At 41.5% G+C, this 24,616-nt stretch overlaps 1 protein-coding gene across 1 annotated transcript; it reads left to right on the forward strand.

The window, feature by feature from the left end:
• The first annotated feature begins 7,578 nt into the window (after positions 1-7,578).
• Positions 7,579-10,735, forward strand: LOC117491879 (intestine-specific homeobox). Its single transcript, XM_034141991.1, has 5 exons — positions 7,579-7,889; positions 7,972-8,028; positions 8,115-8,263; positions 9,724-9,828; positions 10,352-10,735. Exons 1-5 carry the CDS (start codon positions 7,655-7,657, stop codon positions 10,520-10,522), a joined length of 717 nt encoding a protein of 238 aa, XP_033997882.1. The 5' UTR covers positions 7,579-7,654; the 3' UTR covers positions 10,523-10,735.
• The last annotated feature ends 13,881 nt before the right edge of the window (positions 10,736-24,616 follow it).

A 24,616-nucleotide genomic window follows, 5' to 3' on the forward strand; every position in this document is an offset into this window, starting at 1 on the left:
CTACCCCAGATCCTGCTCCTTTTCTGTGCCCTGCTGTCCTCGACCACTTTGAGCCTCTATCCCTCTCTTCTCTCTCGGATGCAGTCAAGCACCTGCGGCCGACAAACTGCACCTCAGACAGCATTCCCTCTCGCCTTCTCAGAGATGTTTTAGAATCAGTTGGTGCAAGTATTTTATTACTTATAAACACCTCTCTTAGCTCAGGATGTGTCCCAGCTGCCTTCAAACATGCCGTGGTTAAGCCACTACTTAAAAAGAAAAATCTCGACCCCTCCATTCTCGCACATTTTAGGCCCATCTCCCAGCTACCTTTTTTATCTAAAGCCCTGGAGCGAGTAGTCTACGCCCAGCTGCAGTCTTTTTTAACCATGCATGGAATCCATGAAAAGTTTCAGTCTGGCTTCAAACCCATGCACAGCACTGAAACAGCCCTTTTAAGAGTTTTTAATGATCTGCTCCTAGCCGCCGACTCAGGTAGCCCAGCTGTCTTGGTGCTATTAGACCTGACATTATTTTTTAAAATAAGACTATTGGCCAAAACCAAGTCGTATTTATCTTTTAATGACTTAGAAAGGGTTATTAATGCCTTTGTTACCTCAAGACTGGACTATTGCAACGCTCTGTGTGTGGGTATGGACCAGGCCTCAATTAAACGCCTGCAGCTAGTCCAAAACGCAGCTGCACGTTTGCTGACTGGCCACAAAAAGCGTGACCACATCACCCCAATTCTGGCCTCACTACACTGGCTTCCAGTTCGGTTCAGAATTGATTTTAAAATCCTTTTATTTGTTTTTAAAGCACTAAATGGGCTGGCTCCGGCCTATATAGCTGAACTCCTCCATCGCTACACCCCAGCCAGAGCTTTAAGGTCTGCTGACCAGCTGCTGCTGGTAGTGCCCAAGACCAGGCTTAAAACCCGAGGGCACCGAGCCTTCGCAGCAGCTGGCCCTAGGCTCTGGAACACTCTGCCCCTCCATGTGAGGTCGGCCCAGACCCTAGGGGTTTTTAAATCTACACTAAAAACACACCTCTTCTCTCTGGCCTTCTAGTTAGAGAGGAGCACGACTCCTGACTTTTCCCTGTGTTTTTTTTATATATATCTGTTGTAATTTATTGTCTTTTATTGTGATTGTAGTAATGTGTTTTTATTACATGTACAGCACTTTGGCTCGACCAAAAATCGCTTTTAAATGTGCTTTATAAATAAAACTTGATTTGATTTGAACACCTCCGCATTTAGAGAGCTGACAGTTTCCAACAGACACTTAAAGTCTTCTTTCAGCACCTCTGACTGTTGTTTCACAACATAATTTGTTCCAATGTGCAGTACCACATTTGTCACAGTCGGATGTTCAGCCCCAATATGCAGGATCTTCTCAGCCAAGTCAGAGACCACATCCTTGGGAAAACAGAGTACTTTGGTGTTGTTCTTACTACACAGACTTTTTACATCTCTTACAGCAGTCACCCACAATCAGAGTTTCAGGCCCAGTCGTTAGCTTTCCCTCTAGCCTTTTACTTTTGGAGTAGCTATTGGTCCTTACCCTGCTGTGTGAAGAGGACAGGTTATCCAGGTCATCAGAAAGAGATCTCCGGTTCTGGGTCAGCGGAGCGTATCTGTTCTGGATTGGCACACTTGGTGGTTTAGGAGGATTGTTTGTAGTTCTCCCTTTAGCAGCTGTCCACGGTTGTTTCCTAGTATGAATAGGGGTTGAAGAGGCACTCTTCCTGGGTGATAACAATGCAGGCCAGCCGGTCGCATCACAGACTTCAGAGCGCTGGGCTCTGCCTGTTATTCGTCCTCCCAAATCCCATGGAAATGATTTACTCTTAGGCTTTGCACCCAGAGAATTCCAGGGAGGACTACCACTTGTAGATTTATTACCCGGTACACAGCCCTCCTGTTCCTTGGAATCCTTGTTGCTGCTAACTAGCTGTGAGTTAGCATGCCTTTGTCCATTAGTTTGCAACACTGGTAAAGTGGTGTCATTCCAGCCTAGTCCATTCACTTCCACATTAAATTCCAACCGTTGCATTTTCATTTCCAACACGGCCATCTTCTGTAGAAGTTTCGTGGAAGTCGTCTGTAGAGAACGGAGGCATTTTGCTGCTAACTAGCTTAAGCTAAATAGCATGCAGTACCAGGCTTTAGCTGTTGCTATAGGCCACGCTACTGTAAGACTGAGATCGTCGTAAAAATATTGAAATATGGCTGAAACCCTCCATCTATTTACGAAGAAAACTGTCCCAGTGATAAGTTAATGTCCAGGAGCCGCAGCTCGAAGTTTTCAGAAAAGAAAAATAGGAAAATCAGCATAAAAAAGTAAGCAGAGGCAAGAGCAAGCAGAAAAGCGTCTGCACTGTAACGGCCCGTCCACACGGCGGTGTGCGTTGAAGCTTCAACGCTTCTGCCTATTCACTTTGAATGGAGTGACGTCACGCTTGGCCGAACTGCATTGTGGGAGCGTCGCTACGCGTTGCTCGCTTCAAAAGTTGAGCAATGTTCAACTTTTGAAGCTTCGACGGAAGCGTCAGCCAATCAAATCATATGCCAGTACAAGCTCTAGCCAATCAAACCGCGTGCTTGTGTGTCCGGGGCGGGAGATTCATGTGATTGGTTGTTGGTCGAGTTTCAGACACGCCCACCGGCAAGCTTCAATGCACGCCGCCGTGTGGACGCTGCGTAAGAAAGCAGATCATACAATTCAGTGTCTCATTGCATCCTGTGACCCTGACAATCTTACAATGAGTGCAGCTTTTGTTACATTTAAATAATCACCTTAAAGGTCTCCTATTATGCAAAATCCACTTTTTCATGTCTTTTATACATAAACATGTGTCCCCTCTGTGTAGAGAGTCTGAAGTTTCAAGAAAAAAGATTCGCTCACGTCCTGATCCATTTATATAAAAACCTGTCAGAAAATTAGCTGATCAGATTTTGGCCAATTTATGATGTCATAACGATTTTTTGGCTTGTGTAACCATTAACCAATAACCAACCAAGGTAAGACCCCCCCCCCACCTTATCACCTGAATCTCCTCCTAGAGCACCATTGGGTTCTTTTTAACCAAATATCTCTCAGAGGGGCGTGGGGAGTGGCTCCTTATTTTCATCTAAAGTAACAGACAGAGAATCAGCACTTTTGAAACAGGGCTGAAACAGAGGGGTTTATGGGATGCTACAAAGGGTGATCTGTTTGGTATTTCGAGCAAAACACTTCAGAGACATGTTTTGTATATATCTGAGAACTATAATATATTGATGAAAAACAGTACAATAGGGGACCTTTAAATAAGCCTAGCCTTTGTTTCTACATTCATCTGTGAACCAGAACTGACATTTATAAAATGAGATCTTTTCTACCAAATGTATAAGGAGTGTCCTCGTATGACTCGCCACCCGTCAGATTACATGCAGACCACAAGAGACACACACGGGTTGCATTCTGAGACTCACGGGAGACGCAAGAGGAGTTCAACAGCACCATCTACATGGTGAGAGTGAAAACTGCTATCTAATACTTGCTCTTACAGCTGTCAAACCTGTTTTAATTTTATATTTCTCTATCTGAAAATGCATCAAAATATAAATGTACCCAAGATTAATCCAGACTTTGTACATGCATTTAATATCTGTCAATAATGTTAAGTTATATCAATGTTGTAACTTAAAATGTGTGCGTGTGTGACGTGTGTGGTGTTAAAAGGGGCTCTCCACTGATTTTACAGAGATAACACAGCTGCTTACTCAGCAGGGGAGAATACTCAGAACAGCTCTGGTGTGGTTTTTCTGTTTCGTAGTAATGATGTCATAATGTTATCTCTGTTTGGGTGTGGACAACGTTTTACTGAAATAGAAAGCCTGCTTTACAACTAGGGTCGCCAAGTTCGACATTGAGCATGCCAAAATGTTCAGACTTAGATAAAGGAAATGTCTGCTTGTTGCTTCTCTTTCTAAAAATAACTTTGCTTAAAGGGCCCATGTCATGGCCATTTCCACTGATCATAATTACATTGTTGAGGTATACTAAAATAGATTTATACTGTGCAATTTTCCAAACTCACATTGGTTTCGCATACAGCATCTCTGTCAAGCATGTGTATTCAGCAGTATTCACTTTCTCCACTAAACGACTCGTTGGAGCTCTTGCCCCCCCCTCCCTGTGAGCCTAGTGTGCTCCGATTGGTCAGCTCGGCCACTCGTTCTGATTAGTCAACCACCAGAGAGGCTGCGCCCATGTCAGTGCTTTTCCCGGCTGCTCTCAGCGTAACATCAGTCTTATCATGGCGTCGGTACAGCGGTATATTTTATATACATATATATTTTTAACTGTTGTTATAGAAGAGTGTGACGGCCCCAGGGCCTTTGTCTTACGATGGGGTGGAGCTGAAGAGGCTAATCAGCACGATCACGGACACCTCCGGACACAGTCTCTCTCCAAAGCGGCTGCAGGAAGACTAACTCTGCGATCCTCTCAACCACCTATCTCTGCATTTACCACAATAAATGTGCCGTGGTTTTGTAAACTCGTGTATGTCTCCTTGTCTTTCCGTTGTGGCCTACGAGCTACTCTCATAACAAAGAGTAAGTTATTTTTACCCGTTATAAACTACTACTGTTTGATGAGAAATCAAATCATGGTTTGCTATATATGAATTCAGGGAAGAAAGGATAGGCCTACTAAGTATTTCCATTAAACTTTATTTTTAGAAATGTACAAAATGAACATAAATATACATATATACACACGGTATATCATTCATTCCTCCTCCTCGCATCTTGCCTGCGGACAGTCGGTGCGGTGCCTTTTAGCACGAGGCCTCAGTAGTAGTCGAAGTCCCTTCCCCGTCATGGATTGTCCGCCAGGATCTGGCTGGACGAAATCAAATGCAAATCACAAAATATTAGAGAAACTTAGTTGTTTTAGATTCGTTAGTAGTAGTTGTGTAATGAACAGCTTGCCTGCTAATATGCTAACCTAGCTTTGTTTACCTTGGTAGCTAACACGATATGAACGTTAGCTTGGAGGAAAGGCAACTATAATGCAGTGTAATAAAACTACTATGAACAAAAGCTAGTGGTTCATATTAGGCTAGCAATAACGTGTTTATAATTGCAATCGTATACGGGTATTCTGCTACCATACAATGTAACTTGCATGAATACATTGTTTTGCGCTAGCATACAGCTAGCCTCGTTAGCTACATGCAGTATATGTACGGTCACAATGTACGGTAAATCACAGTACAGTATACTGTATGAGTATTCCGTGTGTGTGACTGCAGACATTCTCCTGCCATGACAAACATGTAAGGCCATCTGCTGACATTGTAGTTGATATATTTAAACGCTAGCAACGTAGCATCACAAAAATGTTTTTCCGACCAAAACTAGCTCTAGCTCCGTGTGTTAGATCGCTACGCCAGCTATAATGTAATTACGTTTCGCGACTGACCGGCAAATCACCCGGAGTATACTGTCAATAGGTATTTTGTGTGTGAATGCAGACATTCTCCTGCTATGAGATACATGTATGCAAGGCCATCTGCTGATATTAGAGTTGATATATGGAAACTCTAGCAACTTAGTTAGCACAGTTAGCACTGTGTCAATGGCTTAGCAGTCCAACACAGTTTACACATTTAAACAGTCTTGTTTGATAAATACACAAATAACAATGCAAACTTACAGGTTGTATACCCAGATCTTCCCCTGCTCCAAACGGTCCAAACAAGCTGTGCATATCCGGCCTCAAACTGGGCAATGTTTTGGAAGCTTTCGTCTGTGAAATGCCGGTTCTTCGAACCTCTGGAGGAGGAACACGCCGCTGCTGGTGTGGCCATAGCTCTTCGGGATTGGTCCATTTCGTTCCGGGTACCGCATGACATCAGGCGGTACCCGGAAGAATCAAATGGGCAGTGACGTATCTCCAACGAGGCGTTTTGGGGAGGTATTTTCTGTGTTAGAGTTTTACTCGCTACAGGGTGTACTTTGAGGGTTTTGACTCTGCACACCGTTTACATGCATAAAAACCTTCATAACACACAAGGGGACGGGTAATAACCGGAAAAGCATGACATGGGAGCTTTAAAGAAGGGATACTGCTGGAAATTCCTCAAGTGCACCTTTTCAGCGAACCTAAGTTAAACCTTGAGAAAAAAGTAAACTGTACTGGAAATTCATAAAATTGTTGCTGCTTTAACTCCTGAATTTCCAAACGGGGATAAATAAAGGTCCATCTTATCTTATCTTATCAAATAAGTTCCCTTCTGTAATTTGCTTTACACTAAGCCTTTTTACTCAGTTGATTTGGTTTCATATATTAAAACAATTCCTTACACATCCTCTCTATAGACCAGTCATACTCAACTTACGGCCACGAGCCAGATAGGGTGCATGTTTCTAATTCAAAGTGCAGATTAGACTTGAGCAGAGACAACTATCAGCTAAAGAGGAGCAAAAGCTAAAGAGAAATTTGTATAATTATGATCCTTAAATTTGTATTTACACCAAAATATTTTAAACATGATATTCATTGTGTCCCTAGTAGAACCAGTTTATTTTCATTTGTATGAATCATCCCTACATTTGAGAACATGCATAATGGAACGGGGATCAAGCTTTGTTGACTTTTGTAAAAACTATTTCAAATGTAACCAAAGCATTTACAACTAAAGAAGCTGGAGCTGCAGCTATTAACATATCTCATTTATCTGTCATGTCCTATAGGCCTAGTGAATTTTGGCTCAATCGAAGATTATTAGTAACTATTGGTATCCCTGCTGTAGACTTTCAATGTAAACGTTTTTTCTGATCTGTATAATAAGCTTTATACACCTTTGTTTTCCTGCCATGAAATGTCAAAATGTCTGCCATTTAAAAAATATCTACTAACACCACCTGATCTTTACATGTCATAGGGCAAGACCTCATAATGTTGCCTTCTTATATTCAGAGATAAGGTGTACATGCACTGAGGAGCCAACACCACCAGATGGAGAAAACTAAACACATAATGCTCCCAACACACCTCAAGGAGTCACTGACTGCCGTTCCCAGTGTGTCAGTGAGGTGAACTGAAGCGTGAAAGGGCATATAGAGGCCAAGGTGATAACGGTTATTCTTCCAATAATCCGGTGATAAGAAAGAGAAGCAACGGTTTAAATCTGTTTTACGTGTTAAGTGTTGCTTAAGTGTAAAGCAAGCTACAAAGGCAAGGAGATTTTGTCCGAGCTCGTCCCTAAAATTCAAGATTTTTTAATGCTGGTGACATTGCTGGTAGAAAAACCTCAGAGTTAATGTAAGACCTAAATACAGTTTGATTATTTATCTAGTGTGTGTAGAAAATGGATAAGGGCACATACCTGGAACAAGTTTACACATTCACAATGAGCACATCTTACATTTAAAGGGTAAAACGGGACGCTTAAGGAAAAAACTTTTCCTAGAAGTATGACATATCGCCAGTCGCTCCTCCCTGATAAAAAACATGTGATGCAGGTCAAACAGGCTGACAGGGGAGGGAGGGCGACCTCACTGTCCTCACCTTGCACAGTGCAACAACCATACCAGACGGGAAAAGAAGGAGAAGAGGTTTGTGATATTTTAAAGCTCCTGAGTACTGGTGAATAAAGTCAGTACTACAAACATCTGATGACGAAGGGACCAATGGAGGGGGTTAAGCTACTGGGAATGTGGAATAGAGGAAATACAGAGAAAGAGTCCTGCATGGATCAAGAAATGGAATCTCAGCCATGCAAAAAACTATCCCATTCTATTGAGGAAATACTATGGGGGCCCACATGTGCCAGAAAGGAGAAGAAAGCACATCGTAACTGGTCTGTTATCAAGGAGAACACCAGGATATCTAAGCAGATCTCATGTGCAGGTATGTTGTTTATCACTCTTTTTCTAGTCCAAAAGGACATCATTGTTGATATTAAATATAATGTTTTTCTCTCTGCTATTAGAAACAACACAAATCAGACTACTTGAAGAGTCTCCAAAAGCCACCACGGACAGCATGAGTGAGTATTGTGATTTTTGAAGCCATATGTTTAGTGTTAAAATGATGCTGACGAGGAAGATGTCAGTAACAATAATGTGTTTACAGGTCAGAGGAAAAAGAGGCAAACGCGGGTCACTTTCACCCCGGTCCAGGTGCAGGAGCTGGAGAAAGCCTTCCAGCAGACTCACTACCCAGACGTGAACAGAAGAGAGCAGTTAGCCTCTCGCCTGCAACTCTCAGAGGGACGAATACAGGTAGGACACACAACGCTCATCACGGTTATTTATGTGTGTTTTTGTTTGATTTTTGTTGCATTACTTGTCTTGAAAACTTAGCATGAGTGCAACATTTGTAATGTGATTAGTGAAGGATTTGTTTGTATATGTTACCAAGAATTATCATGGCAGCATTAAAAACAATATACTGACAGTATTGGGAAGCTGCTTTGGAAGCAATTATTTCAACCTGGTAAAAGTTAAAACTACAGCGAAGAAATTAAGTGTGTTTAACTTAAGCTACTTGTAAAAAGTAATACAAACTACTTTGTACAAAAAAAGGTCATGGAATAAATAAATAATAGCCCAAAAGAATCAGCAACTTGAATCACTGCATGTATAAATGTATTTGAATTACAAACAGGCTACAGACAAATTAAACTTGACAAGTAAAGTACTAGTTTACTACTCAACAAATATGTTTAAGGACGGTTTTGTATTCATGTTAAAACATCTGTATATTAAAATTAGACAATATTTAATATTGATTGTTCTGATAACATTTAAATAGCTTCAATCTAGTTCTCCTTGTCCAACTACAGTAGTATCAAATAAGCAAACTATGACAACACATCGTCTTTATTTTGCAACTTGTGTATTGCTGGAAGGAGTCAATAAGTCAAACTGGGGTCACCAACAGTTCAGTGAATTAAAGGTGGGGTAGGTAAGTTTGAGAGACCGGCTCGAGATACACTTTTTGTTATATTCCTTTGACAAAAAATCCATAAAAAAATGTCATCTGTGGAAGCCGTAGTACTGTAAAAAGCACGACCCATCATTTTAGCCGGCCCGGCTAAAATAACTGGATGGCCTACCTGCCTGTCAGCCTTCCATCTGTGCACAAACTTATCTTGTGCCCTCATTGGTCATGTGCGCGTTCGTGTGTGTTGGAGGAGGGGCTCTATAAGGAAGTGGCAGATTTTCTCCGGTCGTGTATTTTCAAATTCTAGCGATGTCGAGCCGGTTTCTCAAACTTACCTACCCCACCTTTAAACAATGGGCTTATTATAATGAATAGTTAATAATGGAACCATGGCAATGGTCTTTGGACAGTTGCTTATATGAAGAAATACCTCCATAACTATTATTGACAATTTCGGTGTAGAAGTTTGTACACTCAAAAAACTGAAACGTTGACTTTAATTACATGTATTATGTCAACAGACTTCACATAACTTTATAAGGATATATGAAAGCAATAACATTTTCTATTTTAACTTTACTAATATTATTGCTTTCAACTAACCTAATACAGTTATGTATAATACATTTCATTAAAGTTAACCTTTCCGTTTTTCTGTGTACTATGATTCAATGATAATGCATGCTCAGAGGAGAATAATAATACATGTGTTACTTTTGGTACTCTGCTACATATTTATGGCTAAGTTGTGAGTATGTCATAGATACATTTATGTGACATGTTGTTTGTGCTGAAGATTTGGTTCCAGAACCGCAGAGCCAAACGGAGGAAAGCAGAAACTCTGAAGGACATAGAACTGATGAGCAGCCGGCCTGCAAGTCATCCCCTGCTTTATTTTGAGGTAACATCACATTTCATATATTCATCACAATAATATTCCCATAATGAGTGCTTTAAACTCAAAATGAAGCTTACGTTATTTACAAAGAAAGAGAGAAACAGGGTCGGGACATTTTTAAACATACATTTAAAAAGGTGAAAGAGATCAAATAACAACGTTTCAAAAGTAATATGATGGAAAATGACATTAAATTGTCATATTTAAAATTAAAATTAAATTAAAACCCATATCTTACCACGAGCTCCTGTGAACATTATAATTTAAATGTATTTAATTTGGCCCATAATTAAAGTAGCTCTTGTAATTTTCTTTAGCAATTGTCTTATTATATTATTTTTTAACTTTCACATTATGCCCTTGTTTAAATGTGTTGCATCTCTGGTATGAAAACTTTATTAGATATATATGTCAATCTTTTTTACATACAGAACAATATCATTTAATTGACTAGAATAGTGATTAGTGATTGTATTGGTTCTTTGAGACATCTTCTCATCAGTATGTATGTCCCCCCCCCCCCCAGGCGCTACAGAAGCCCCCGCTGCAGGCAGTGTGCTGGCTGCCGTGCTGCCTCCCTGAACCTCTTCAGTCAGCGCTGTTCCCCAGAGCAGCTCCAACAGCCCCCTTGCTGACCAACACACATTCCCCAGGTCACAGGACTCTGTATTTTGACCCGCTGGGGACCAACAGATAGCAGTACTCGATGACATTATTGTGTTAAAGTGTTTTTAAATGACGTGGTACAAAGATCATAATGAGCTTTGATACATCATTTGCTGGATTTATAACCCAAACTCTACTGTAATCTGTAAAATATAATAACTGTTTATTGATGAGCTTTAATTGTCATGTGTGTTGTATATACTGTGTTGACAACATGAAATGAACTTGTTTTTTTATTTTTCTTGTAAAGTTGAATCATAAAATGAATATTCTGGCTGAATACTGATAACAGTTGGCTTCTTTATAATAAATAATTATAATAACCTTTTGAACTGTTGTATTGAAGTCAAGGTTTGAGGGTACTCAGCACTGCAACGTGCTTCTTGGTATTGAGCTGCTGTGTTATTCTGCAGGAGAGATTTTCGCATGACACCACACTTCCTTGTCAGAGATAAGATACAGCACCGCTCATAAACTTATCATGTTTGACTTTCTGAAAACCTTCCTTATCTTAATTTGGCCTCGTAAATCTGGGTTATTGGCAGGTCAGCTGGGGGAGCTTGTTGAATAGGATCAAAGTGGAAACATCGGCTGAAGGGACTGTTTGTAGGTGTTGCATAATAATTGTAATTTATAGTAAGAATACGAAAGACTGCACATATGCAGTGCTGTAAAAGTAGCTATCTGCTAAGTACATTTACTCAAAAGTTAAAGTCAAAGTCAAAGTCAGCTTTATTGTCAAGAATTCTACATGTTCTACATCCAGAAATCTCGAAATATCGTTTCCCGCAGTCCTACAGTGTGACATATATACATCAAACAAAAAACAAAAAGGGCCTAGATAAACGGGGTATACATTAAACAAAACAAAGTACTGTACTTAAGGCAAGGCAAGGCAAGGCAAGTTTATTTATATAGCACCTTTCAACACAAGGCAATTCAAAGTGCTTTACAAAAATGGAAGACATTAAGAAAATGGCATTTAAAATCAGTCATTAAAAAGAAAAGATAATAAAATAAACATTAAAAGAAAAAATACATGGATAAAAGTTACAGTGCAGTTTAAGATGTGAATAGTTCAATTAAAAGCAGCGGCAAAAAGAAAAGTCTTCAGCCTGGATTTAAAAGTAGTAAGAGTTGCAGCGGACCTGCAGGTTTCTGGGAGTTTGTTCCAGATATTTGGAGCATAATAACTGAATGCTGCTTTACCATGTTTAGTTCTGACTCTGGGGACAGAAAGCTGACCAGTCCCTGAAGACCTGAGAGTTCTGGATGGTTCATAATTTAGCAGTAGGTCAGACATGTATTTTGGGCCTAAACCATTCAAAGCTTTACAAACCAGCAACAATATTTTGAAATCTATTCTTTGACACACAGGAAGCCAGTGTAAGGACTTCAGAACAGGAGTGATGTGATCCACTTTCTTAGTGTTAGTGAGGACTCGAGCAGCGGCGTTCTGAATTAGCTGCAGCTTTCTAATAGATTTTTTAGTGAGACCTGTAAAGACACCATTACAGTAGTCGAGTCTACTGAAGATAAAAGCATGGACAAGTTTTTCCAAATCCTGCTGTGACATTAGTCTTTTAATCCTAGATATGTTCTTTAGGTGATAGTAGGCTGATTTAGTAACTGTTTTAATGTGACTGTTGAAACTCAGGTCAGAGTCCATGACTACACCTAGATTTCTGGCTTTATCTGTAGTTTTGAACATTGCAGACTGAAGCTCAGCGCTAACCTTTATACGTTCTGCCTTGGCTCCAAAAACCATTAACTCAGTTTTATCTTTGTTTAATTGGAGAAAGTTCTGACACATCCAGTCATTGATTTGTTCAATGCACTTACTCAGTGTTTGAATTGGAGCATAATCTCCTGGTGAAATTGTTACGTAAATTTGTGTGTCATCCGCATAGCTATGGTAACTTATTTTGTTGTTTTTCATTATCTGAGCCAGTGGTAGCATGTAGATGTTAAAGAGAAGAGGCCCCAAGATGGAGCCTTGAGGTACCCCACATGTCATATTTGTCAACTCAGATGTGTATTTACCTATAGAAACAAAGTTTTTTCTGTCCTTTAAGTAGGACTCAAACCAATTTAGAACTGTTGCCAAAAGTCCCACCCAGTTTTCTAGTCGGTCTAGTAATATGTTGTGGTCAACAGTGTCAAACGCAGCACTGAGATCTAATAATACTAACACTGAAGTTCTGCCACTGTCTGTGTTTAAGTGGATGTCATTGAAGACCTTTACAAGAGCAGTCTCAGTGCTGTGGTTTGGACGAAATCCTGACTGGAACACATCCAAAGAGTTATTTAAATGCAAGAAGTTACTCAACTGTTGAAAAATGATTTCAATGATTTTACCTAGAAATGGCAGGTTTGATATGGGCCTTCATTACTGAAGCATCTAGATTATTCTTTTTTAAGAGCGGTTTAATGACTTCAGTTGTCAGGCCCTCTGGAAAAATACCTGAGTGAAGAGATGTGTTTACTATACAGTATGAAGTAGATCTGAGGCCATGCAATGAAAAACATCTTTGAAAAATCCTGTTGGAATAATATCAAGGCAGCAGGAGGAGGATTTCAGAAGTTGAAAAATGTCCTCTAAGTTTTTATCATTAATCTGATGGAATTGTGTCATGGTGTTTGAATTGATATTAGGTGGACATAGGGACAACACATTTGCTGTACCTGATGCAGAGACACTGACTGCTTGTCTAATTTTCTGAATTTTGTCAGTGAAGAAGGAGGCAAAATCATTGCATGCCCTGGTGGATAGAAATTCAGAGGCCACTGACACTGGGGGGTTAGTTAGTCTGTCGACGGTAGCAAACAAGGCACGTGCGTTGTTTTTGTTTTTGGTAATGATGTCAGAATTTTGAGGTATTTGTACTTTACATGAGTATCTCCGTTTTCTGCTACTTTGTTCTTCTACCCCACTACAATTCAGCAATAAATATTGTACTTTTACTCCACCACATATACTTAATACCTTTAGTTACTTTGCAGATATGGATTAATTATGTAAAATATAATCAACACTTAAATAAGACATTAGTTACACCTGTACTAAATTAACAAACTACCGAGCAGTAAATCCAAATAATACGAATGGTTCCACCTTTACCAGCTTTTATAAACATATCAATGCATCAAAAATTATAATCAAAACAAATAATATATAATTCTGAAATGGACCACTCTGCACAATGAGTACTTTGACTGTTGGTACTTTAAGTATATTTTGATGCCAATACTTCTGTACTTTTACTTGATTAAGATTTTGAATGCAGGACTTTTACTTGAGTGTTCCTACTTTTACTGAAGTACAATATCTGAGTTCTTCTATCTCTGCACATATGCAAAGGACTTCATCTCACTCCTTGAGTGTCTTGGTATTACACAATATGTCAATTTTCCAACCCACAACAAAGGTCACATATTAGATCTAGTCTGTTGCACCGGTGTCACTCCTTTTAACCTCACTGATGCTGAGTTCCCCATCTCTGACCATAAATCTGTGCTTTTTGAGGTAAATGTCCCCCTATCTAAAACAAGAGCACTGCGGACCATTACCTTCAGAAACATCAAACGCATTGACCCCAGAGACCTTAACTCCCTTATTACCTCCGTGCCCAGTCCACCCCCATCCTCCTCCTCAACCCCTGCTGAACTGGTGAGTCACTACAACAACTGTCTCGCATCTTCCCTGGATGCGCTGGCTCCCCTGAAGTCTCGCATAGTCTCATTTGTGCACACTGCTCCCTGGTACACTGCTGCCCTCCACCAGCTAAAAACCACTGGCCGGCGTCTTGAACGTCTGTGCAAAAAGACTGGACTCTTAATCCACATACAGCTCTACAAAGAACATCTCTGCCTTTACAAGAACGCCCTCACCACCGCTAAGTCCTCCTACTACTCCAACCTCATCAGTTCTGGAAAAGGTAACACGAGAAACCTCTTCTCAACCGTCAGACACCTACTTCAACCGCCCACAACTCTCCCCACAGACATCTCATCTGATGACTGCAATGACTTTCTGAATTTCTTCACTAGCAAAATCAACACCATCCACCTGCAACTGGCTGCATTTAGCACCTCCAAAGACGACCCACAGTGGCTGAGCTCCACCAGTCACCAGCTAATCCCCACCCTGTCCAATTTTTCGACAGCTACTGAGTTCTCCATCACTGAGCTCATCCGTAAATCCAAACCTACTACATGTCAGCTTGACCCACTCCCCACTGCCCTCGTTAAAGCCTGTATGCCCTCTACTTACCCCTTGATCACAAGAATCATTAACTCGTCCCTCGCAACTGGAACTGTACCGCCAAACCTCAAAACTGCTGCAATAACACCAACACTCAAAAAACCTGGAGCTGACCGAGATGACCTGAATAACTACAGGCCCATCTCTAACCTCTCCTTCATCTCAAAAACCCTTGAAAGAGTGGTTGCTGACCAACTTCAACAACACCTGGACAAAAACAACCTTCATGAACCCTTGCAATCGGGTTTCCGCTCAAAGCACAGCACCGAAACAGCGCTGGTAAAAATCACCAACGACCTCCTCCGTGCAGCTGACTCTGGACTGCTCACCATCCTAATCCTCCTTGACCTCACAGCTGCCTTTGACACCATCTCGCACCCACTGCTTATCAAACGCTTGGCAGACATTGGGATCACTGGTACTGCACTCTCATGGTTTTCATCCTACCTCACAGACAGAAAACAATATGTCCGTCTCAGCACCCACCGGTCAAGCTGCTCCACTGTCTCACATGGTGTTCCTCAGGGGTCAGTATTGGGTCCACTCCTGTTTATCATCTACCTACTCCCCCTTGGCACTATCCTCCGTCATCACAATGTCCATTTCCACTGTTACGCCGATGATACACAGGTCTACATTTCCAGCAAACCCAACACTGCCCTCCCCCCAACCTCTCTCACCAACTGCCTCCAGGACATCAGGAACTGGATGAGCAGGAACTTCCTAAAGCTCAACGGCAGCAAAACCGAAGCCCTGCTGGTTGGCACCAAACCACCCTCTCCAAAACCTCATCCTCCCCTGCCTCCAACCTCATCATTGATGGCTACTCCATCCCCTTCTCTGGCCAAGTTAAGAGCCTTGGTGTCATCCTGGACAGCTCCCTCTCATTTTCACCTCACATAAATAACATCACCCGGACTGCCTTCTTCCACATACGCAACATCTCCAGACTCCGCCCATCCCTTTCTCAATCAAACACTGAAATCCTGGTCAATGCCTTTGTCACCTCCCACATCGACTACTGTAACGCCATCCTCTCAGGCATCCCCACCAAGCTCATCAACAAACTACAAATCATACAGAACTCTGCAGCCCGGATCATCACCGGCACCAAGGCCTCAGAACACATCACCCCCATCCTCATCCAACTCCACTGGCTCCCCGTTCAATCACGCATCAACTTCAAAAACCTACTGCTCACTTACAAAGCCCTACATAACCTGGCCCCCCCCCTATCTGGCTGACCTTCTTCAGGAGTACACCCCGTCTCGCTCCCTCCGCTCCTCCTCTGCTGGTCTGCTAACCGTCCCCACCCCACGCCTCGTCACCATGGGTGCTCGGGCTTTTAGCTGCACTGCTCCCAGACTCTGGAACTCCCTCCCCCCGCACATCCGACAGTCAGACACAATCACCATATTCAAATCCCAATTAAAAACCCACCTGTTCAAATCTGCCTACTCACTGTAGTCCTCCCTATTATATGTTTCATTTGTGTCCACTTGACTGTCTCCTCCATGATTTCCTGTTTGTGTTTTTATCATGTTTTGTTGCCTATTAGCGTTTTATTCATTTATTTTTTAACAAATTGTACGGTGTCCTTGGGTGTCATGAAAGGCGCCTAAAAATAAAATGTATTATTATTATTATTATTATATACAGTAGGTGTCTTTTTATTCACCTTTTATTTTTTGAAACCAATATAACTCCGCAGGTAACTGTATTACACATGTCCTTTAATAAAGTGACTTTATGTTATGAAGCCTGTTTCTTGTGAAGGTGATATTATTCTGTGAAAATGCAATTACATAAACGGTTCCTATCCTTTTCTTTCTGTGAAACTGGCCATTTTCCAAATAATTGTCAATTATAAGAACGATAACGCAGCTTCATTATCAATACCATAACTCCATTGGGAGTGCAATAACTGATTACATTTATCAAGCCTCTGAGAACGGTTAAACTTTTCACCCCGGTCATATCGCCTTTGTTACAACTGATTAAACGGGTATAAACTCAAATGCACAACTCACACAGGATTTAACAAAAAAAGGTTTTATTCAAACCAAAGCTCAACTATAGTGGTACAAAAAACAAAATCACTCTTAAAGAGGAAAAACACTAGGAGCATGAACAACAAAATACTTAAATAAGACGTGGCTCGAAGCTCTGCTTGGGGGTAATCCTGGATTGATAATGCTGGTTGTAGTCACAAGGAACGAAACAAACTGGCACAGGACAAAGGGAGACGAGGACAATAAATACACCACGTAATGGGGAACAGGTGGAAACAATCAGGGGCGGGATCGACAATCACAGGAGTGGGAGACACACAAGGAAGGGAGGTCAGAGTATCTGAAACGAGAGGGAAGGTTACTATTCAAAAATAAAGGGGAAAATCACTAGACAAAGACAAAAACACTTAACTAAACTAACATAATTTGCGAGAGATGACAGTACTCCCCCCTCTAGGGAAGACTCCTGACGACCCAGGAACCTGAGGGTGCTGGCGAAAAAAGAGAGTTTGATCCTCAACAAATCTTGATGGGATCCAGGAGCGTCCCTCTGGTCCATAACCCTCCCAGTCAACCAGGAACTGTCTCCCTTTGCCTCTGTTCCGGACCGCCAACAGGTGCTTGACCGTATAGACCAGGCCGCCATCGAGCATTCGGGGGGGTGGAGGGGGCTTGGCTGCGGGAACCATGGGGCTTTCCTTTACCGGCTTCAGTCGTCCCACATGGAAAGTGGGATGAACCCTGGGGAGACGAAGGCGGACAGAGACAGGGTTAATTACTTTGGTCACTGGGAATGGGCCTACGAACCTAGGTGCCAATTTTCGTGACACCACATGAAGGGGAAGGTCCCTGGTAGAGAGCCAGACCCTCTGGCCGGGCCTGTACTCCGGAGCTGGCCGACGCTTCCGATCTGCCGCCACCTTCATGCGTTCCCCACTCCTGCGGGTGGCGGACCAGATCCGGTGACAACGCCGAACCAGGGCATGGGCGGACGGGACTGTGACTTCCTTCTCGAGGTCCGGGAAGGTAGGAGGTTGATACCCATAGGCAGCCTGGAAGGGAGTCAACCCAGTAGGGGCCGTGGGGAGCGGGTTGTGGGAGTACTCTACCCATGTGAGATGCCTGCTCCAGGAGGAAGGGTTCTGGGAGATGAGCGGAGCCCAGTTTCTAATTCCCGATTAAGGCGTTCGGTCTGGCCATTGGACTCCGGATGGTACCCGGATGACAGGCTCACCGATGCCCCGATGAGGTTGCAGAACTCCCTCCAGAAGCGTGAGATGAACTGCGGACCCCGGTCTGAGACAATATATTTGGGGAAACCATGGATACGGAACACATGAGTCATCATGATCTCTGCCGTCTCTTTGGCAGACGGCAGCTTGGGTAAGGCAATGTAATGAACCATCTTAGAAAAACGGTCCACCACCGTAAGTACGGTGGTGTTACCTTCTGACATCGGGAGCCCAGTGACGAAATCCACGGAAATCTCAGACCAGGGCCGGCTGGGTACAGCCCCATCTGTGCCCTGGAGGATGTCTTGTTGCGGGCGCAGACAGGACAGGCCTCCACATACTCCCGGACCTCACGCTCCATGGATCTCCACCAAAAACGTTGCTTGATAAAGAATATGGTCCTCTTGACCCCAGGATGGCAGGTGAGCAGCGATGAGTGAGCCCAATGGGCGACCTGTGGACGTACAGTAACAGGCACAAACAGACGGTTTGGCGGACAACCACTAGGTGCCGGACTCTCACCGTTAGCTTGCTTCACCACAGATTCTATTTGCCAAGTGAACGCCCCTACCACACGGTTCAGTGGCAGGATGGCAACCGGCTCGGGGTCAAACAAACAGGACAGGGCATCCGGCTTGGCGTTCTGGGACCCCGGCCTGTAAGACAGAGTGAAGTTAAAACGGTTAAAAAACAGAGACCATCTTGATTGGCGAGAATTTAGTATTTTAGCCTTCCTAATGTACTCGAGATTCTTGTGGTCGGTCCACACTATAAAAGGGAGCTGAGCCCCATCCAACCAATGTCTCCATTCCTCCAGAGCAATCTTTACCGCCAACAACTCACGGTTCCCCATGTCGTAGTTCCGCTCTGCAGAGGAGAGTTTCTTGGAGAGAAAGGCACAGGGATGAAGTTTGTTGTCTTCCTTGGACCGCTGCGACAGGACAGTCCCCACCCCTTCATTTGAGGCGTCAACCTCTACCACGAACTGACGAGTTGGGCCGGGGATGATGAGGATGGGGGCTGAGGTGAACCTCTCCTTGAGACGGCGGAAAGCCTCCTCGGCCTGAGGAGACCACACAAAAGGCACCTGAGGGGATGTGAGAACATGAAGGGGAGAAGCAATGGCGCTGAAACTTCTGATGAAGCGCCTGTAAAAGTTAGCAAAGCCCAGAAAACGTTGCACCCCCTTGCGGTTGTTTTATTCAAACCAAAGCTCAACTATAGTGGTACAAAAAACAAAATCACTCTTAAAGAGGAAAAACACTAGGAGCATGAACAACAAAAATACTTAAATAAGACGTGGCTCGAAGCTCTGTCATACTTTTGCTATGGTAAGTAATAAGGTGGTAAAGAAATAATAAAAGCTAAGATTTCTGCTTGACTATAAAAGACAAGGATATATAAACCTATACATATATAAATATAAAATGAACAAAGGTCAAAACTAAAAACTGGGTTTTCTACAATGGAGGTTGACCCAGCTCCAAAGCATCCCAACCTGTTGCTGCAAGATGTCCCAATGGCTGCTGCTGACACTGTGTTCGGCAAAGGGAACAAAGATAAAAACACAACACGTAAGCTGTCTCAACGTGCTAAGGCTGCACCGTACATGGTAGAAACTCAGAAGAGGAAGTGTCCCAGACTGGTTTCATATATCCCAATACCTCCGCTGATGGTGCGGTATTAACCAATGGGAAGACTGCTGTGCTGCGTCAGGTTCCTCTGTGTCAACAAATTAAAAAATGACCATTGAAATGTCAAATGAATGACATTTTACATAGCAACAAGAGATATTATGTAAATAATTTGAAGCAATTTGGCACATACAAGCTAATGGAGGAATTTTAAAAAAACACCATGCTTCTCTATTAAAAAGGCGATCTGGTCATGTATTTAACACATTCAGCCTATTCAACACCTATATTAACAGAGTATTATATTATACTGTAATGCACATACTGTACCCTTACCTTGAGACACAATGCACAGGCACAAACATGTGGTTACCAATTGAGAAGGAATTGACAGACTTTGTTCTAAACCACCCACTTAAAAAAAAAAACTGAGTCATTGTAAATTTAATCTCTTCACCTCATTGGTGAACGGCAGGCATCTTTGAGAAATATCCCAGCCTTTACAGAATCACAAGAATAGTTTGTCTGTGTGTTAGGTTAAGACTGTATTGGTTTGCTAATTATTATTATTTGTGTCATTGTCGAGTCAAAAACAATAAATTCAAAATAAAAATTCAAAAAGATAGATTTCTTGGTTTGATATACACAATCCAAAAAAAGTGACAAGTGTTGATTCATTTCTAATTGATTTGGGATGAACAGCACAGTATCATGCTGTGATATAATGGATGTTTGCTTTGTTGCAGAGTGCAAAGCTCTGCATGTGCCCTCATCACACGCTGAGCATAGAGGTCCACCTGCTGGCCGATGAGTGAACAAACAATCGTCTCTACAGAGTCAAGACTGGGAAACTATTTCAATTATGAAGTATAGGTATTAAACATTCCATAATATAATATGTCAAAATGAATGTAAACAAAGATCAACTTAATGTTTTTTTATCTGACCTTTTGCTCTGATACAAAATATATAATCACAAATATCACATTTGGCAGATATACAGAAAATGTAATGTACACTATAGTAATAGACCTCTTAAGAGAGTATGATGGTTAACAAAGAGAGTATAGTGTTGAGATGTACAGCGCCCCTGTGACCATCAGATTTGACGACGCTGATTGGCTGAAATTATGTTTCGGCGGCATAGTTTAAAGATAGCAACAGTTGGCTTCTGCTGCACTTGCTGCACTCTCGTCTGGGCGCTATGCACAGAGAGAGGGTAATGATCAAGCGGCAAACTCTGGGGAAGAGCCGGGACGCCAATGCGGAAGTGCCACAAACTGCAGTTCATATATTGGCCGATAGGCGCTGACTGCAGAAAGGAGCAATTTCCATAGAGCCCCATGTTAAAATGCCCAATTTCACAGCCTAAAAAAACATGTTTCTACCTATGGATCCAATAAATATTATTATGAATATAGTTAGATTCCACCTTCATGATTATGGATCTGTGAGTGAATTGTTTTCTAACACGACCCTTTTATTTATATTAGGTCTTAAAGTTTTTGCATAAATTAGGGCGTGGTCACTTTGATGGACAGGTACGTGCCTCACTGTCAGCTAACAGCAATTTGTCCACTCTGCTAGGCTACAACGTTAGTTAGTTGTAGTTGCTGTACTTGACCCTTTAGCCGTGTTCGTGGTGAATATTGTTACAAATACCAGACAATTGAAATGTAGTGCTGTGCGCTTGAATGTACTAACAGACCTTCCAAGAAGTCTACTCTCAGCTTTTTTCGGTGAGTAAAATGATAATATTATACATGTTAATCCCGTTAGCAGGTGTTTGTGTGCTTGTTAGTTTAGCTTGTTATGTAGCTTATTATGTAGCTTATTAGCCAGCTAAGGACGTAACCCTTTATACATGTGTATATATATATATATACAGTTTAGTTTATGATTCAGCCTTTTATAGTATATGGCTGTGACGCCCATAATGCTAAACGGGAGCAAATGTTAAAAGGGGACCCAATTATCCCAGTGGTGGCCGCCGGAGTCCACGCCGGCCGAAGCTAACGGAGCCGCAGGGGGCTAGCTCGCTAGCGCGTCCCGGCGGCTCCGTTAGCTTCGGCCGGCGGCGGAGTCCGGCATTATAACTGGAGATCAAGGAATGCAGCGAAACGCAGACTTGGTTCGCCTGCAGCCCGCTGTAGTATTAGCTAAATAAATTATGTTGAACAAGGCTTATTAAGCTGAACATCGCCACAATTGTTCTGCTATGTATCGGTACTTATTTTATTTGATTAACGTGTGAAGGACAAGCATTAAAAATAACAACAAATAGCTCATTATCTTGCAGATTGTCTCGTTTGATTATGAATGTAACGTTTATATAGTGGAACTACACTGTTTTATCAAAACCAAAGTGCCACGCAGTAACTTGGTATGCATGTATTTCAGCAGGAAATGTGCATTACCAAATTGGTATCAAATAAACAGTAACACAACAGCATTGGTAACACAACTTCCAAAGTTACAGTAAAATAAAAAGAACCCTGACTCGGACAATACACAATCCAACATGTTCAACAGAAGAGAATAAGTTATATTGTTTGTACACATGGTTCTTTACATATATATCTGTTTGTTTAAAGTTTCCAGGTGATGCAGACAGGATGGACCAGAGAGTGAGAGACAGAACTGGACTCCTCACAGCAGTGAACTTCAGCACAGGTACAAATACTCTTTTTTCATACTGTACAAAGAATCAAGAAATATATTGGTTTAAATAAATGAAGTATTGACTTTAATACACTGATATACATTCCATTAAACAATACTAAATACTAGATCACCTACACATCAGTGAAGTTGAGGGTTTTTTCCATGCAAAGGGTTACATTTAGATGTTAACCTGTTTCACACCATCCCCCCGGTACCGGGCGGATAAACGCGTCATTTGCAGGAAACAACGTCTAAGGAATCTTAATATTGAATAAAACTATGAATGTGTTATATCCATGTAACGGGAAGAAACTCAGCTAACTGATCTTTTTAATTTTTTTTTTCAAAAGAAACCCACAATGCTAGCACTCAGCCTCTGAATTAGCCTCGATCGAAAAAACGGAACCTACAAAGGCACTTAAACTCACTCATAACTCCCTTATTACTTATCCTAGATGCACAGCCAACCACTCGTTTTTGGTGTCCTGGAGACACTGAATCTGTGTAAAAAACCTCAACACTCAGTGATAAACATTCGCGACGCTATAAACGAAAGCGTACATCATCACATGTGGAGCTAAGTAGCTAACAAACGTAAATATGGCTTACCTTGGTCAAAAGTGGTCTTCAATGGCATTAAAACGATAAAAAAACGATGCTGCAGTTAATCCATAGGTTCATCCTATGTGTCTGTGCCTTCTTTGAAATTATTTCTGATAATCCATAAGCAATACAACTGCGTTTTAGTTTCCAAACTCCAGAAGGAGACATTCCTCCACTTTGGTTTCGTTTTCCACACGCGAAGCGCCCACATTTTTTCTTTACAACGTGTGTGTGAGTGGGCCTCCCCCTTCGATTCTATTGGCTCTAACGGTCACAAGGGTATGTCAACCAACCAAATCGACCAAAGGAAGCCAGAGATAGGTCAAATCCACCCAAATGACCCCAAAAGGGGGGTTTTTGGCTAAATCTCTCTAAAAAGGTCAAATTTCACTTGTTTTGCATCAATCTTGATACAGGGTACTTATTATATGTTGTACTTTGGATTCCTAAAGCTTTTAGTCTACTAACCCATCATCCAAGGGTAGTTTTCACTATCTGTAAAAAATAATCTTTGGACGGACACTATAATTTACAGTTTTTTACTATGTAAAATCTGAATTTTCTTTAAAATAAAAAACATTTATATTGATTCTGACACTTCTACATCCAACTCACAGGTTTGTCATTACTTTGAGAACAAAGATTATTAATTTAACCCTTTTAGAAGGAAAGATATGGTCATTTGTTCTGGGAATGTCATTTTCGAGCCTGAGACCTGAAAAACAGGCTCAGAGTGGAACAGGTTAACAAGCAATATGACTGTCAGCTTTCTAATTTAAGGTATTGAAGGCAAAGCTATTAGTGACAACTGCTATTTATCTCTCAATATTGTCTGTAAAAAACGTGGTAAAAGTTATGATTTCAGTGAGAGAACAGAGCAAGCTTCTACAGTTGCACTAAGTTTTGATAACAGTTAAATATTATTTTGATAATAAAATATATTTCAATGTTGATGAATTTCATACTGTTCATTCATAATCTGATTGTCTTTGTAGCTCACTGTTGAAATAAAATAAAACATTACAATTACAAAATAATTATATCTACAGCCCCTAAACACAAGCACACCTCTTTCATAAATAACACACTTGTTCTGCAATAATATGTTTTATGTTTCCTGTAATTTTTGTTAGGAAAGGACATGCCTGAAAGACACGACTCAACATTTTCTCCTTCTCTGAGGGTCAAGAAGAACATCCAATAGGAAAATTAAAAGCTATTGTTATGAGATGTTAAGACCAGTACAGGACATTCACTAAGAAACTACTTTTATTGTGAAGTCAGCTGATCGAATGCACCTATTTCCACATCTACACTCCATCAGCTGATTAATTCTATTTGCCTCACTTTATGAGCTTCACAACATGTACCTTGTACCGCAGAGTTTGCAACGCAAATAAATGGGGCCAATCTTCAGTCGGATGTGAATGTGTAATCTAACATTTTCAGTAAGAATAATGGACAAAAGGAGTGCAAATACAAATTCAATTTATTGAAATCTGAACCAAAAGTTAATCAAACATGTTTTAAATAAAAAAGCACATATGGACAGAAGGTGTAAACCTATTAAATGTATAAGTAAACACATTTAGTCAAATAAAGTGACAGACTAGGCCTGATCAGGTGGTATCAGCTATGCATGGGCTCCTCCATCAGGCCTGGTCCTCCTCGCTGAGGAAAGACCCTCAGTCCTCTCCGGCCAAACCAACAGACAGG

This window comes from Trematomus bernacchii, unplaced genomic scaffold (assembly GCF_902827165.1).
Source record: "Trematomus bernacchii unplaced genomic scaffold, fTreBer1.1, whole genome shotgun sequence".
Classification (NCBI taxonomy): Eukaryota; Metazoa; Chordata; class Actinopteri; order Perciformes; family Nototheniidae; genus Trematomus; species Trematomus bernacchii.

Excerpts from the sequence above, each read along its gene's own strand:
- LOC117491879 (XM_034141991.1), top strand. The coding sequence starts at position 7,655 with ATGACGAAGGGACCAATGGAGGGGGTTAAGCTACTGGGAATGTGGAAT. Across the intron at positions 7,890-7,971 it reads TAAGCAGATCTCATGTGCAG|AAACAACACAAATCAGACTA; the intron begins GTATGTTGTTTA and ends CTCTGCTATTAG. Across the intron at positions 8,029-8,114 it reads AGCCACCACGGACAGCATGA|GTCAGAGGAAAAAGAGGCAA; the intron begins GTGAGTATTGTG and ends ATGTGTTTACAG.